Source organism: Nicotiana tabacum, chromosome 23 (assembly GCF_000715075.1).
Source record: "Nicotiana tabacum cultivar K326 chromosome 23, ASM71507v2, whole genome shotgun sequence".
In the NCBI taxonomy this organism is placed as follows: Eukaryota; Viridiplantae; Streptophyta; class Magnoliopsida; order Solanales; family Solanaceae; genus Nicotiana; species Nicotiana tabacum.
The window spans coordinates 97,932,414-97,948,190 of NC_134102.1; the positions used below are offsets into that span (position 1 = coordinate 97,932,414).

At 41.0% G+C, this 15,777-nt stretch overlaps 1 protein-coding gene across 1 annotated transcript; it reads right to left on the bottom strand.

Annotated features, from left to right (window-relative positions):
* Positions 1-208: 208 nt before the first annotated feature.
* LOC107759461 (uncharacterized) lies at positions 209-778 on the bottom strand. The gene has a single exon (XM_016577408.2). It carries the CDS (start codon positions 776-778, stop codon positions 209-211), a length of 570 nt encoding a protein of 189 aa, XP_016432894.2.
* Between the last annotated feature and the right edge of the window lie 14,999 nt (positions 779-15,777).

Genomic DNA, 15,777 nt, shown 5'->3' on the forward strand with positions numbered 1-15,777 from the left:
CTATTCCGGGGTCATTTACACATAAATCAATATCCGGTCAACCTTTTCAACTTAAGTTTTAATTTGGAGACTAAGTGTCTCAATTCATTTCAAAACCTCACCGGAACCGAACCAATTATCCCGGCAAGTTACATAACCACTGTAAAGCATAAATTGAGCAGTAAATTAGGGAACATGGCTGTAATACTCAAAATGACTGGCCGGGACATTATAACTCATCAATCCTATATGCCTTAGCTGCAGAATAATAATGGTGAAGCAAATCGCCGCAATAAAAAATTTTGCGAATATTTTCAGCAAGGTGCCTCATGCAAAATTTGTGATGAGCCTTAGGGTAAAAGTTTGAGTTCCCATTTGGTATGCTTATGTGCCTATCAGAAATTATACACAACTCAACACTGTCGGGGTGTATGCTGGACAATTGTTCAAAACAATATTCATATGCGGCATCACACTCCTTGTCTACTACACAAAATGCCACACCAAAAATATGGTTCTCTGAATCCTGTGCTACGGCAGACAACAACACTTCACGATACTTTCCTATCAAAAATGTCCCATCAACGGCGATGACTTTCCTCATAAACAAAAACCCCTGACTCCAAGATTCATAAGCTATAAGAAAGTACTGAAACTTCCCACAGTTATCAAGCTTCAATTCCATCTTGCTTCCTTCATTTGCCTTCCTAAGCGCGTATCGGTACGCATCTAAAATTGCATACTCGTGCTCTGGAGTTCCCCTTACCATAGCCTTTGCAATATGACTCCCTTCATACATTTCCAATAACTAACATTACAACCCAAATCTAAATGAACCATTTCCATATTTTCTTTGTTAGATGGAACTCTGCCCTCTTCAAACTTAGAATGGATGTATTCATCAATGACATCCGATGAGGTGTGTGGATGCTTTTCTGTAAGATATTATGACCCGCATGTGTGCTTATTCTTGTACCTCGTAATATAAAACCTGTCAGTACTTATATATTTGATGGCTTGCAACTACCACTTGCAATTATTGTCTACACATTTGACACAGTACACAAATTTAGTACTCTTGATTTGAAACAGAAAGGAGCCTTCAAGGAAGCAAGCTCAATGACACAACTAGCTCGCGCTTGTTTTTGAAACTTAAACCCTTATAAAACTTTGTGTCGTCTTCATAATTGTGGCTGCTTTGTGTTGTCGGTTCTACCACTTGTGAGTTGCCTTCAACTCCAGGAAAGTTTGCATATTCTTCTTCTTCGGTTTCTGGAATATCCATATTCAAATGATCCATTTTTGGAATATCGATATTCAAAAGATCTTCTTCAATATCATCCAATCCATGGCTATCATGTTGTTCCATTGGAGGTGAATTTGTAAGTTTTACCGATCTTTCAACCACAGATACCCTTAGAATGGGCGTATTTTCATCTTCCAAAAATAGCTCAAACAATCATAATTCTTTATTTTAATGGAGCTACTTTCTTGTGCTTTTCACAAATGCTATGCATGTAAGTTATGGAGATATCACTCGGATAACAAGTTAATTCACAACCGGCAATAATCTTGTCAACAAACTCATCATACGTAACATCTCTACACACCTTTATTAGAACTGTCCCTTTACTCTTCGAACGCCAGGTAAAACGGGTAGAACACTCCACCCTTTTACCATGGCAATCAACTCCAAATACAATATAATTAACCATTTTGTAATGGAATACCTGGAAATATCACAAATATATAAATAATTGGTATAAATAATCAACTTTTTTGCAAACATCCTAATGATGTTTCAAACTTTCTAAGAAGATGTTTAAAACATCTTGAGAATATACTTAGGATGTTTGAAATATCGTGAGAGGATGTTTGAAACATCCTGAATGGACGTTCAGGATGTTTGAAACAACTACCTAAAATTATATCAGGATCTTTTAAACATCTCACAGAATGTTTTAAACATCTCACCTGATGTTTGAAACATCTCACCGAATGTTTAAAGAATCACAAAAAACCTGATATCTGCAGACGAAAAAAATAAGATTAAACACCAATCTTTATTTACCAACAATGACGAATAGACTGAATATCTCCCTTGAGATAATGCACAAGTCAATTTAGCAAATCACGATCAAGTGTTTCTTAATCGTACAAGGGTCAATCTCCAATTGTTCTTGTTCTTTTTTCACCAATCTTTCTCAACAAAAAACAAGAACCTCAAAGACGAAGATCTGTGAAAAAATAATGTCGGGATTAAAGAAAGAAGAAGAAGAGATTGAACACAGAAGAAGAAGAAGAAGAAGAAGAAGAAGAAGAAGAAGAAGAAGAAGAAGAAGAAGAAGAAGAAGAAGAAGAAGAACAAGAACAACAACAACAACAACAACAACAACAACAACAACAACAACAACAAGAGGAAAAATGTAGATTTTGGTGAATTAGGAATGGGGGCTGGAAGCGGGAATAGGAGCTGGGGAGGGTTTTCGTTTTTTCAGAGAGGGTGGGGCCCATTTGGGGCAGTTGTAATAGTTGTAAAAGTTTGGAATTTTTTTTAAACCTAGTTATAAATATTAAACACTAACAATGAAAGTGTCCTTTTTACACCAATTTTAACACTTTTGTCTTATAAATTGCTTTAAGTGTTCAAAAGTCCTATAAATCTAATTCCCCTATAGAGTCTAGGTGGTTTTTTCTACCAATGTTTTGTCATTTCAAGTTCGTACATATTCACCCTTTCTGAAACTACTCATGGGTATCCTATCCCCCAAAGACCTGAGACTTGAGAGGTTTCACTCTAGATTTTGTTCCAATTAAATGTGCACAACCATATCGATATTCATTAGATTTTGATGCTTCCTTTGCTTTAATGTTCTAGCTTGGAGTAGGAAAATTTAACTAGTCTATGTTGGCATGCAGTTGCGATTTCTTTTTTTCTCGTTTTAATTAGAAACGTACTTGAAGGCTTAATACCTTGTGTTAGGGTGTCTCACTATTTTGGCCACTCCGATGTTGTAAGGCAGTAATAGAGTATGGGTACTGCGAATTATCGAGTGTTTTAATTGATGGCTTTGAGCCAAGTGGGGGAGCCTGCTATTGACAATTCAATTCATGGTTATGTGTCAAATATTTTTGTTTTGGTCTGAAGTATACTTGGGAATCAGTGATGACTTGCAGAGGTGGAGTTCGAGAATGACTCGAGTAAGGAAATTTCTGGATATAGGTTATATTGCGCCTTATGAGTATATGAAAATCATGGGATGAGTGAGTTGTTATTTGTGAATGATGTAGTGTGCACGGTGTATGAATTTGATAGGTGGTATTAAAGTAGAGTTACTTCTTTGAGTCTTGTTGTGCTAATGGGTCACGTGTCTTTTGGCCCATTTGGGCGGTGTAATGTGGATTTGAACAAAGGGGGTGACTCTCGAGAAAGTTCTAATGGATTCGAGATTAATATGTAACAATTGAGAATTTTTGGCGGATTTGATTATGGCTAAAATCTGAGATTAATGTTGGATGATGTCTAGACTTGTGGCATTTTTTAGATATCATTATGAATTTTATATTTCAGTATCAGGAAGGTGAATGAAACGGCCTTAGACTCAAATAAGGCATTTTCAGAGTGGGTATTTCGGTTGTGGTATTTATAGGGGTAATTATGATGTGGTGAGACTCTACAGATATTTTGGTGGAAATGTTCTTGGGTTTTGGTGACCTACGTGGTTTGGTCAAGTTAGAGGAATTTAGTTCTAATAGCTTGGTTATGTGCAGATAGATTTCAAAGTGTTCTTGATGGTTTCTACCATGATTTTAGTGTGAGAAACGTGTTATTTATACCAATCCAGGAGCATGAGAATCTTATTTCATTATCATATACAAGTGTACTTGTTTAATTGCTCATGTATGATATGCTGGACTGGAGGCCTGTGACCATGTCAGGCGATTCATATTATTGGCACGTGAGTTGTCTGTGCCGTGTGTGAGAATTTTATTTCTATGATAATTTATCTGATTCATTAATTTCCTTCCTCTACAATTGTGCTCATGCGCCTATAGTTATCCTCTTCACGAAATTTAAGGAGTTGGTTGTAACATTGTGGTTGTGGTGGTGCTTGTTGAACTTGCAATATGGTTCTTTTCCTTGAGACATCTCCCAATATTTGGGTACACGGATTGCGCAGTGGTGGCTGGAGTTATATTGATGTGGCGTGTCTGTGGGATAGTTGTGTTTAATAATATAAGTTCATTGGACCTGGAATGGGTACTATCAGGTTTGATTACGGTATATTCTGGAGTATAAAATTGAAAGTCGGCTTAGGAAGTGATTATGATTATAGTTGGGGCGAGAGAGCTCCATGACTTGTTGATCTGATAAGGGGTCATGAGATTTCCACATGTTTCTTCCATTATCAGCAGTGTACGAAGGTTTTGGAAAGAGGTTTTGTTTGATATGGGGTTTAATATCAGTACCGGGTTGGTTTTGAGTAGTTACGGTAATCGGGAATAGTGCTGCAAGTTTACGAGTTGTGTAGTGTGTAATGTGATTATATCAGGGGTTATGGTTATGGCTTGATACAGCTTGTTCAAACTTATACAATGTGTAGATGTGAGACTCGGGTTTTGTAAGAAATTCTGGATGTTGAAATTGGGTTATAAGTTTACGGACTAAGGTTAACGTAATGATCTTCAATTGTGTTGTGTTTTCAGGTCCATGGAATAGGGTGGCGTGGGATCACCCCGGGTATATGCGTGGTAAGATGGAATAGTGATGTGATGGCTTGGAAACAACTCTTGTCACGTTCGAGGACGAACGTATGTTTAAGCGGGGGAGAATATAACGACCCGGCCGGTTGTTTTGAGTATTACAACCCTGTTTTCCCATTTACTACTTAGTATATGTTCAAGTATAATTATGAGACCATTGAGGCATCTACACACTCCCTTATTGAACAGATTATTGATATTCACATATAGATACAGGAGAAATTATCCTTTTGTGAGCATTGTACATTGATTCATCTTGCTTGTTCATAAATCATTTTCTACTTAGTTTGGTTTGTATTTCATTCCTTTTTACAGTCAATATTCGATATTTTTCTACTTACTTTTTCGATTTGTACCGAATTATACCACGTATCCTTAGAACTGCATATAAATTCAACTCTATCAATTTTTCAAGTAAACAGTTTGGCGCCCACCGTGGGGCTAAGGATAACAGTGGTTATTTGGTACAAATCTCTGTAAAACACACTATTTTACACTTGCTCTTGAAAGTGTCTTTGATTTCAGGCTGAAAACGACGAATTCTCAATTAATTGCCCTACCTATCGACAACGAAGCTGGCCTTCAAGATGAAAACATTAACTTAATGCCCGGGGGCGAAAGGCCACTTGTCAATCTTGTTGGAGCTCGGGTCGAAGAGCCAATAGACGTTAATTCACATGTGGCCATTGAGGCAAACCAACGTTCCGACACTAAAAATAGCATTCAAGGTCGAACTCAATCTACAACTCGAAATACCCAAAACGCTGAGGAAAACGGAATCAACTTGCGTATGATTTTCAAAATATTGCAAGCTCAACAAGCAGCAATAGCCCAGTTGTAGAGCCAAACCCAGGCACCGACCAGGCTCGAGCCCAGTCCACCCCAAGAAGTCACCCACAAAACGGGGCCAGTTGTAATGAGGTCGAATGAGCAAGAATCGGGGACTAATCCCGAAATCATTAAGATGCTCGAGGAACTGACAAAATGAATAGAGTCAGTGGAAAGGAGGATTGAACAAATAACAAAAAAGTGGAAACGTATAACTCCAGGGTTGACCAGATCCTGGGGGCACCACCGATATTGAAAGGCTTGGATTCCAAAAAATTCGTACAAAAGTCTTTCCCCCCGAGCGCAGCTCCGAAACTGATCCCCAAGAAGTTTCGCATGCCCGAAATTCCTAAGTATAATGAAACGACCGACCCCCAACAAACACATCACCTCTTACATATGTGCCATTAAAGGGAACGATCTAGAGGAAGACGAAATCGAATCTGTATTATTGAAAAAATTAGGTGAAACCCTGTCAAAGGGAGCAATGATATGGTATCATAATTTACCGTCTAACTCTATCGATTCTTTTGCGATACTTGCAGATTCATTCGTAAAAGCACACGTTGGAGCCATAAAGGTCGAAACTAGGAAGTCGGATCTTTTCAAGGTAAGACAAAAGGATAATGAGATGCTAAGAGAATTCGTATCTCGTTTCCAAATGGAATGAATGGACCTACCACCAGTCACAGACGATTGGGCTGTTCAAGCTTTCACTCAAGGTCTGAACGAACGAAGCTCGATAGTTTCACGACGGTTGAAGCAGAACCTGATCGAGTACCCAACTGTTACCTGGGCCGATGTTTACAATCGGTATCAATCAAAGATTAGAGTCGAAGACGACCAGTTGGGTTCTGGGTCCGTTATTAAAAGGGACATCAACAGAGAGCAAAGGCCGATCAGGGACTGATACCGGCCATATAGTGGAGATTATAGGGGTAACGAACCAAGATGTAACCTCGTACAAAGCAATAAAAGAAGTGACCGAGGCCAAGGGTCTCGAGGGCTGATGAACAAGAATGGGTTTGACAGGCATACTGGACCTAAGGAAGCACCGCGATTATCGGAATATAACTTCAACATCGATGCATCTGCCATCGTATCGGCTATCAGACGCATCAAAGATACTAAATGGCCTAGACCTATGCAGACCGATCCAGCCCAGAGGAATCCCAACCAAATATGCGAATATCATGGCACTCATGGCCACGGAACAGAAGATTGTAGGCAATTGAGTGAGGAGGTAGCCCGGTTATTCAATAAAGGGCACCTTCGAGAATTTTTAAGTGACCAGGCCAAAAACCATTTCAAAAATAGGGATTTCAGAAAAAACGAACAAGAAGAGCCACAACACATCATCCACATGATCATCGGTGGGATCGATATCCCCTAGGGGGCGATGCTTAAACACACTAAGATGTCGGTTTAAAGAGAGAAGCGATCTAGGCCTCAGGATTACACACCTAAAGGAACCTTGTCCTTTAGTGATGAAGACGCAGAAGGAATCATGCAACCCCATAACGATGCACTGGTAATATCTGTACTTTTGAATAAAACCCAAGTTAAGCGTGTGTTAATTGATCCAGGTAGTTCGGCCAACATTATTAGATCGAAGGTCGTAGAGCAACTCGGTCTACAGGACCAGGTCGTGCCCGCAACCCTGGTTCTAAACGGATTCAATATGGCATGTGAAACTACTAAGGGCGAGATAGTCCTACCAATAAACGTGGCTGGGACCATCCAAGAAATGAAATTCCACGTGATCAAAGGCGACATGAGGTATAACGCTCATTTTGGAAGGACGTGGATCCACAATATGAGAGTTGTACCCTCAACCCTCCACCAGGTTCTGAAATTCCCAACATTGGAGGGAGTCAAAACGGTCTACGGAGAGCAATCGGCCGCAAGGGAAATGTTCGCCATCGATGAGGTAATTCCGATATGTACACTATCATCGATAAAGGGATCAGATTCTAAGGGTGAACAGGATACAAAATAGCAATCACAAACGTTAGCCTCGACTCAACTAGAGAATCAGAAGACTAATGAAGGCGATGACTATAGGATCCCTCGATCCTTTGTGGTCCCCGATGATACCGATGCTACCCAGTCAACGATCGAAGAACTGGAGCAAATCACGCTAGTCGAACATCTGCCCGAGCGAAAGGTATAACTGGGTATGGGGTTAGATCCCGAGTTCAGGAAAAAGCTTATTCAGTTTTTTATAGCTAACATGAACTGTTTCGCTTGATCCCATCTCGACATAACAGGGATCCCACCGGAGATAGCCACTCATAGACTAAACTTGGATCCAAAATTCCATCCGATAAAGCAAAAAAGAAGGCCCCAGTCCGAGGTCAAACATGCCTTCATCAAGGACGAGGTAACCAAACGTCTTACAATAGGATCTATCCGAGAAGCTAAATACCCCAAATGGCTAGCAAATGTGGTGGTGGTCCCTAAGAAAGGAAACAAACTTAGAATATGTATAGATTATAAAGACTTGAACAAAGCATGCCCTAAGGATTCCTTTCCTTTACCTAGCATCGATCATATGATCGATGCCACGGCCGGCCACGAGACTCTCAGTTTTCTCAATGCCTACACTAGGTACAACCAGATACAAATGAACCTGGAGGATCAAGAAAAAACCTCGTTTGTCACTAAATACGGCACCTATTGTTATAACGTAATGTCATTCGGTCTAAAAATGATGGTGCAACTTATCAACGCCTAGTAAATCGAATGTTCGAAAAACAAATAAGAAAATCAATGGAAGTTTATATTGATGTCATGCTAGTTAAGTCCCTGCGAGCAGAGGACCATTTAAAGCATTTGCAGGAAACTTTCGACATGCTAAAGAAGTATAATATGAAGCTCAACCCCAAAAAATGTGCATTCGAGGTTGGCTCGGGCAAGTTTCTTGGTTTCATGGTATCCAACCGAGGAATCGAAATCAACCCCGATAAAATCAAAGCTATCGAGGACATCACGGTAGTGGATAATGTGAAGTCTGTACAAAGTTTAACGGGGAGAATAGCCGCCTTGGGACGATTCATTTCGAGATCCTCAGATATGAGCCACCGATGTTTCTCACAACTTAAGAAGAGAAGCAACTTTGCATGGACTCCGAAATGCCAACACGCTTTGGAAGAACTACAGGGGTATTTATCGAGCCCGCCTCTGCTTCATAACCCGAAAGTGGACTAACAGCTTTACTTGCACTTAGCTGTCTCAGATATAGCGGTAAGTGGAGTCCTGGTTTGAGAAGAACGAGGTACGCAATTCCCTATTTATTATGCCAGTCGGACCTTAGGCGAGGCCGAAACTAGATATCCACACTTAGAAAAATTAGCGCTTGCTTTAATAAGTGCCTCTAGGAAATTAAAACCATATTTTCAATCTCACCCGATACATGTTGTAACAATTATCCTCTTCGAAACATTTTGTGCAAACCCGAGCTTTCGGGTCGATTGGCCAAATGGGCCATAGAAATCGGCGGATACGATATCGAGTATCGACCCCGAACTGCTATCAAGTCTCAAATCTTGGCAAACTTCATCGCTGACTTTTCGCCAAACCTCATGCCCGAGATTGAAAGAGAGCTACTTATAAAATCGGGAAGCTTTTCACGGACGGTGCCTTGAACACGAAGGGATCCGGATTAGGCATTATACTAAAATCACACATAGGTAATGTAATTAGACAGTCTATCAGAACTACAAAATTGACTAACAATGAGGCCGAGTATGAGGCCATGATTGCAGGTCTCGAACTAGCTAGGATCTCGGGAGCAGAGATCATAGAAGCTAAGTGTGATTCCCTCCCCGTGGTAAACCAAGTTAACTGGACTTTTGAAGTCCGAGAAAATCGAATGCAAAGGTACTTGGATAAATTACAGGTGACTCTACATCACTTTAAAGAATGGACTTTGCAACATGTACCCCGAGAACAGAACAGCGAGGCTGACGCTCTTGCGAACTTAGGTTCATCGGTCGAAGATGACGAACTCAACTCGAGAACTGTCGTACAACTCATAAAATCGGTAATCGAAGAAGGTCACGTCGAAATAAATTCCACAAGTCTAACCTGGGATTGGAGAAACAAATATATAGAGTATGTAACACCCCGGAAAATTTTGAAGTGCTTAAGTGTAAAACCTCGTAAAATTTCGCAAATGAATTTGTAAGGCCCCGTTAAAATTTTCTAATGATTTAAGATTTTAAAGTGCGACAACGGTATTCGGGAATAATGTATTCTAGTATTAAAGGAGACCCATGGTATTTATGATCAAGTTTGAGTTTTCTTTTGTATTCGACCTCGAATCGGAGTTTTGATAATTTCGTTAGGTCCGGATGGTGATTTTGGACTCGGGCGTATGCCTGGAATATAATTTGGATATTTCTAGGATGTTTCGACATCACTTCTTCGAGTATATGTGGTATCACAATAATCAAATGAGCTCCAAATTCAGTTTTGATTGAAGCATTAGATCTGTATTGAAATTACGGAGCCATAGCAAAAGAAGCGTCGAATTCGGACATCGTATGAGAGAGTTATGCCTATTCCCGTGTCAGGAAAAACCATTTCCCGTCGCCAGCACCCAGGGCAGCACGGGGCGCTATCCCTGGCGCTGGGATCTTTTAGCTACTGGAACCAGCGCCACAGGCAGCGCCCTACGCCACCTGTGGCGCCCGAAATGCTATATACTCATTTCGGGGTTCATTTTACCCCATTTCTCTTGGCCGAACTTTGGGGTTTTCCTCCATTCTCTCAAGACCTCCAACTCCCCCCATCTTCAAGGTGAGTAATCCCTACTAATTTTATGTTTCATTCCATCAATTCCACCCAAAAACTAACTCAATCCTCAATAAAATACATAGATCTTCAAGAAAGTTCTTCAAGAACTCAAAGGAGGGTTTTGCAAGATTTCTTCCAAAAGATAATCCTACACCCTTAGACTTACATGTATGGATATATTATGGGAATATGAGTATGAATTAAGTATTGAAACTTATGGTATAGTGATTGGAAGCCATAAGTTTCCAATTTAAATACATATCCATTGTAGAGATTGAAAGGTGATTGTTTGATGGAATTTTGTTGGTTGGGTATGGTTGGATGGTCATGTATGTGATGTTGGAAGTTATGAATTGTTTAAGAATGATGGTGGGATAAATTGTTGGTAAATGATAGTAGTTGGATGAACTAATTCTATGGGTAAGAGATGTAAAGATTTATGCCTACTAGGTGTTTGATAAAATGTCTAAATGGCCTAAATTATGGAATTTGTTACTAATATTAGTCCAATTGAATTATGTTGATGTAGATTGAAGTTGTAAGAGTAGTAGGTGGTTTTAGTAGCACTAAAGAGCTCCATCAAGGTATGTTGGCTAAACTTTCTCTCTTAGAATCGAATTCTATAATAAGTGTGGATATCTGCTCCGCATGTCCTTCTCGGCCTCCCAAGTTGCCTCCTTGACTGGTTGACCCCTCCACTAGACGTTTACCGCTGAAATCTTCTTAGACCGCAACTGGTGGACCTGCCTGGCCACAATGGCAACTGGCTCCTCCTCATAACCCAAGCTCTCATCTAGCTGAACTGTGCTATAATCTAACACATGTGACCTATCAGCATAGTACTTTCGGAGAATAGACATGTGGAAAATCGGATGAACTCCTGATAGACTAGGAGGCAAAGAAAGCTTGTAAGCAACCTCTCCAATACGCTCTAACACCTCAAATGGACCGGTGAACCTCAAACTCAGCTTTCCCTTCTTTCCGAACCTCATGATACCCTTCATCGGCGAGACTTTCAAGAGAACCTTCTCTCCTACCATAAATGATAAATCACGCACTTTTTGATCCGCGTAACTCTTCTGTCTGGACTAAGCTGTGCTAAGTATCTCCTAAATCAACTTCACCTTATCCTCTCGCTTGTACTTGAGCGGCTTCAGCATCGACCCGGTAGACAGCCACAATCGCCTCTGCCTCGGACTTTGCCTTTTCAGCTTCAGACTTGGCCTTTGCAAGTTCGGAAGCCAACCGGGCCTCGAGCTCCTCTATCCTCTTGGACTGAATTGAGCTTTTTTCCTTTATGCCTCGAAGCTGACTTTCGGCTGATGATAATTTGGATAAAGCAATTTCCTTTTCTGTAGCGAAGCGGTCCATACCTTCTTTCCAATCCAAGGTCTCCTCCTTTATCATATCGACCTCCTCATGGAGCTGCCCGGTTATCTCGATCTTCTGCTGCAGCTATGAGGCTGAAATGTTAGCCACCGTTCCTGAATCGAGCCCATGAGTTTTTAAGATTTTCATTACCTGCTCGGTCTGGTCTTGGTGAGCCTTGGCCAACTAGGCTCGGAGGTCCTTGATCTCCTCTTCTCTTTACCTACAGAGAAGTTTAAGGGCATTCCTCTCCTCCGTGAGCCCTCGAAGGTCGGCCACATACCGACTCAGCTCAGTTCGAGACCGAGAAAATGCTTCCCGATTAAACACTGAAGCCTACGCAGAAAGAAGAAAAGAAGTTAGACAGGAAGAAAAAAACAAACACAAGGGTAATACCAACAAGAGGAGTAAAGGATTACCCGATTCAGAGCTTGCTGCACTTCATTGAAAGGGCTCGATGCCTCACCCAAGTCCTTCCTCAAAACCTCCAAATCACTCAGGCCAGTAGCATCTTCGACCCCAGTAAAATAATCACGGAAGGGATCTTCCTCTCCGTGGCCTCTTTCGATGGAGAGAGTCTTTAAGACCCGAGCCTCTTGAATCATCTCCTCGGAAAACGAGGGTAGCAGCGGGGAGCCTCCAATTTCCATTACCCCAAGTGGATCACTTGGGGCGATCTCTCCATCTCGGCAAGCCTCGGGATCAGCCCCCACAGTCGTACCCACTGTTGGCTCATTATGGTGGGAGGCATCCTCGATCTTCGATGACTTGAGGACTTCGCCCGATTCTCTTTCTGAGACTCCCTCATCTCGAGATGGAATCTCTGCAGCCTTCACCGATTCAGTGGCCTTTGGGGCCTCAGTTCTCATTCTTACTCGGGCTACCAGCCCGAAATTGTCTTCTTCCTCTCCTTCGTCTTCATCCCTTAGACGCTGAACGGAGTCTTCGGTTAGGAGAATGATGTTCTTCCTCGGCTTACGAGTTGTCCTCTTCTTGGGTTCGGGATCCTCCGAGGTTGAGATTATTTTCCTCTTTCTGTCCTTCGCCGGTTTTTATGCCGGGATCGAAGTCTCCCCCTCACCAGATAAGGGCCTCAAGCAACATCTTTGCCAAGGCATGTATGAAAGGACATTAAGTAAGAAATGCATCAAACAAAATCATCAAAGACGCAAAAAGGGGCTTACCATGAGTTTTGGCCTCCCATCGGCCCTTCGATAGATCGCGCCATGAGGGCTCAACGTACGTAAAGGTCGAAGCTAGGTCCCGAACCCAGCTCTTGAGGTTAGTAATTGCACCGGGCATCCAAGAAATCACTACATTACGGGAAAGGATATCGATGAGAAAAGGCAAAGGAGCAAAACAATTGATAGGAACTAACTTGGGGATTATACTTACGATTCAGGTTCCACTGCTCGGGAAATGGCATCTTCTCGGCCGGGATTAGGTAGGAAGTCCTCACTCGAACGAACTGGCCCATCCAGCTTCTGTCATTGTCCTCGTCTATGCTCGAGAACAATACTTTGGTAGCCCAGCGCTGGAGCTTTAATAACCCACCTCGATAGAGGCGGGGGATATATAACATGATAAGGTGGTCGAGGATGAAAGGCATCCCCTCGACTTTTCTCACGAAGAAGCGGATCAGAATAACGATTCGCCAAAATTAAAGATGGATTTGGCCTAGGGTTACTTGGTATTGGCGGCAAAAAATGATGACAACAGGGTCGAGGGGGCCCAACGTGAAATGGTAAGTGTAAACACTTAAAAACCCTTTCACATGAGTGGTAATATCTTCTTCGGGAGTCGGGATTATCACTTCTTTGTTCTCCCAGTTGTAATCTTTCCTTACCTGTTTAAGGTATCCCTCAGTTATCGAGCACATATACCTCGATACAGGCTCGCATCGACCGGGAACCGGAGAGGCTTTATCGATCTTAAAATCAGAAGTAAGAACACACACCCCGGGAACATACTCCTCAGGTCGTGGCTCCACCGGTGTTTTGTCGCCGGTAGGCCTCAATGATGAGGCGTTCTCTTTTTGAGGAACAGTTTTTGACGTTTTTGCCATCTAAACTTTTGTGAACAAAGATCAGAAGTAGTTTGTATTTTGAGAAGAAATTTGCAGTGAAAAATCACAAATTTGCAGATGAAGAACTCAGAAGATGCGAAAAAGAACTTAGAAGATTTGGATATTGGAGATCTAAAAGTAAAAAATGGTAAATAGAGGAGCTATTTATAGACTTGGCAATGACAGTTCAATATCAGCAGTGGTCGACCATCATCTGACACACATTTAATGCCTTGGTAACTAAATTGATGGGACAGTTATCGCATACGTCATGGTCGAGCTCGATGCAAACGTCAGTGTGTATCTAGTCGTATCATTGGAAAATCATGTCGTTTCTCGCCGTATTCTTCCCAAGAAACGAGGGGACTATCTGTATACGGTCAAAATCGATTTTGCCCTTCATGTAATTAGTCATGATTGGAACATAATGGATCGAGGGTCGTTTTCACAATACCGAGATGAGATCTGAAGCCAGGTTACCAAGCTCAAGATTCAGGGATCGGTCAATACCGAGCTCGAAGTCATTATCGAGCTCAAGTCCAAATCGAACTATGATGTGAAGTGGCGTTATCGAACTCAAGATCCGAGCTCGAGTCAATACCGAGCCCGAGTCAATACCGAGCCCGAGTCAATATTGAGCTCGAGTCAGTATCGAGCTCGAAATCTGGAGATCGACCAATATCAAGTCTGACCAAGATCGAGCTGAGAGACAAGAGCCGTTGTAGCCGCACTTGGGGAGAGAATCTCGACTGGAATTAAGGAAAAGTTAAATTAACTAATCTATCATGGGATCCTTACTATGTATTTTGTATTCTATCCAAAGTAGGATCCCTCCACTATAAAAGAGTGGCTATTATTTCTGTAAAAGGCAATTGAACATTGAGGCATCTACACACTCCCTTATTGAAAAGATTATTGATATTCACATATAGATACATGAGAAATTATCATTTTGTAAGTCTTGTACATTGATTCATCTTGCTTGTTCATAAATCGTTTTCTACTTAGTTTGGTTTGTATTTCATTCCTTTTTTACAGTCAATATTCGATATTTTTCTACTTACTTTTCCGATTTGTACCGAATTATACCACGTATTCTTAGAATTGCGTATAAATTTAACTCTATCCGTTTTTCGGGCAAACAGAGAGATTCTCAAGGAAAAACATCGGGGTAAGTGATTTTAACGCGGATTTGGTCAATATACACGAATATATCATTATTTTCATCAATTAATTAGTATTTTGAGATGGAAATTTGGGAAAAATGAGAAAGAGTTCTTGGACTAGAATTTTGAGGTTTTGAATGGGATTTTGTTATCGGATTTGAGTAAAATTGGTATGGTTAGACTCGTGAGTGAATGGACTTTCTGGTTTTGCAACTTTTGTCGGGTTCCGAGACGTGGGCCCCACGGGCAATTTTTGAGCTAAATTTCGGATTTTGTTGGAAAATTAGTATTTTCTTATGGAATTAATTCCAATAAATTTTATTGACTGAGTCGAATTATTTGTGGCTAGATTCGAGGCGTTTGGAGGCCAATTCACAAGGAAAAGACATTGCAGAATAAAAAATTACACGGCTTGAGGTAAGTAACTCTTCTAATCTTGGAGGTGAGGGTATGAATCCTGAATATACGTATTATGTGAATTGTTTGGAGGTGACGCACATTCTAGGTGACGGGTGTGTGGGCGTGCACTATAGAAATTATGACGTAATTGGTTCCGTGAAATTTTGTAGTCAAATAATCTTGGCATTTTCTATGTAGTTTTATGTGTTAAAGAAATTGAGCTGAGAATCATATTAAAAATCATGCTGAGACTATGTACCAGTATTATTGAGACCCACAGAGGTCATATTGTTGTTGAATTATTTGTTTAAAATGAAAATTTCATACTCAGTCATGTTCATTCATTTCATATCATCTCTCAGTCTCTGTTGCAATTTATTGATTCATCATATCATCATTTTGGGCTAG

Bases quoted from the DNA above. Each gene is read 5' to 3' on its own strand.
- LOC107759461 (XM_016577408.2), bottom strand. From the start codon at position 778: ATGTATGAAGGGAGTCATATTGCAAAGGCTATGGTAAGGGGAACTCCA.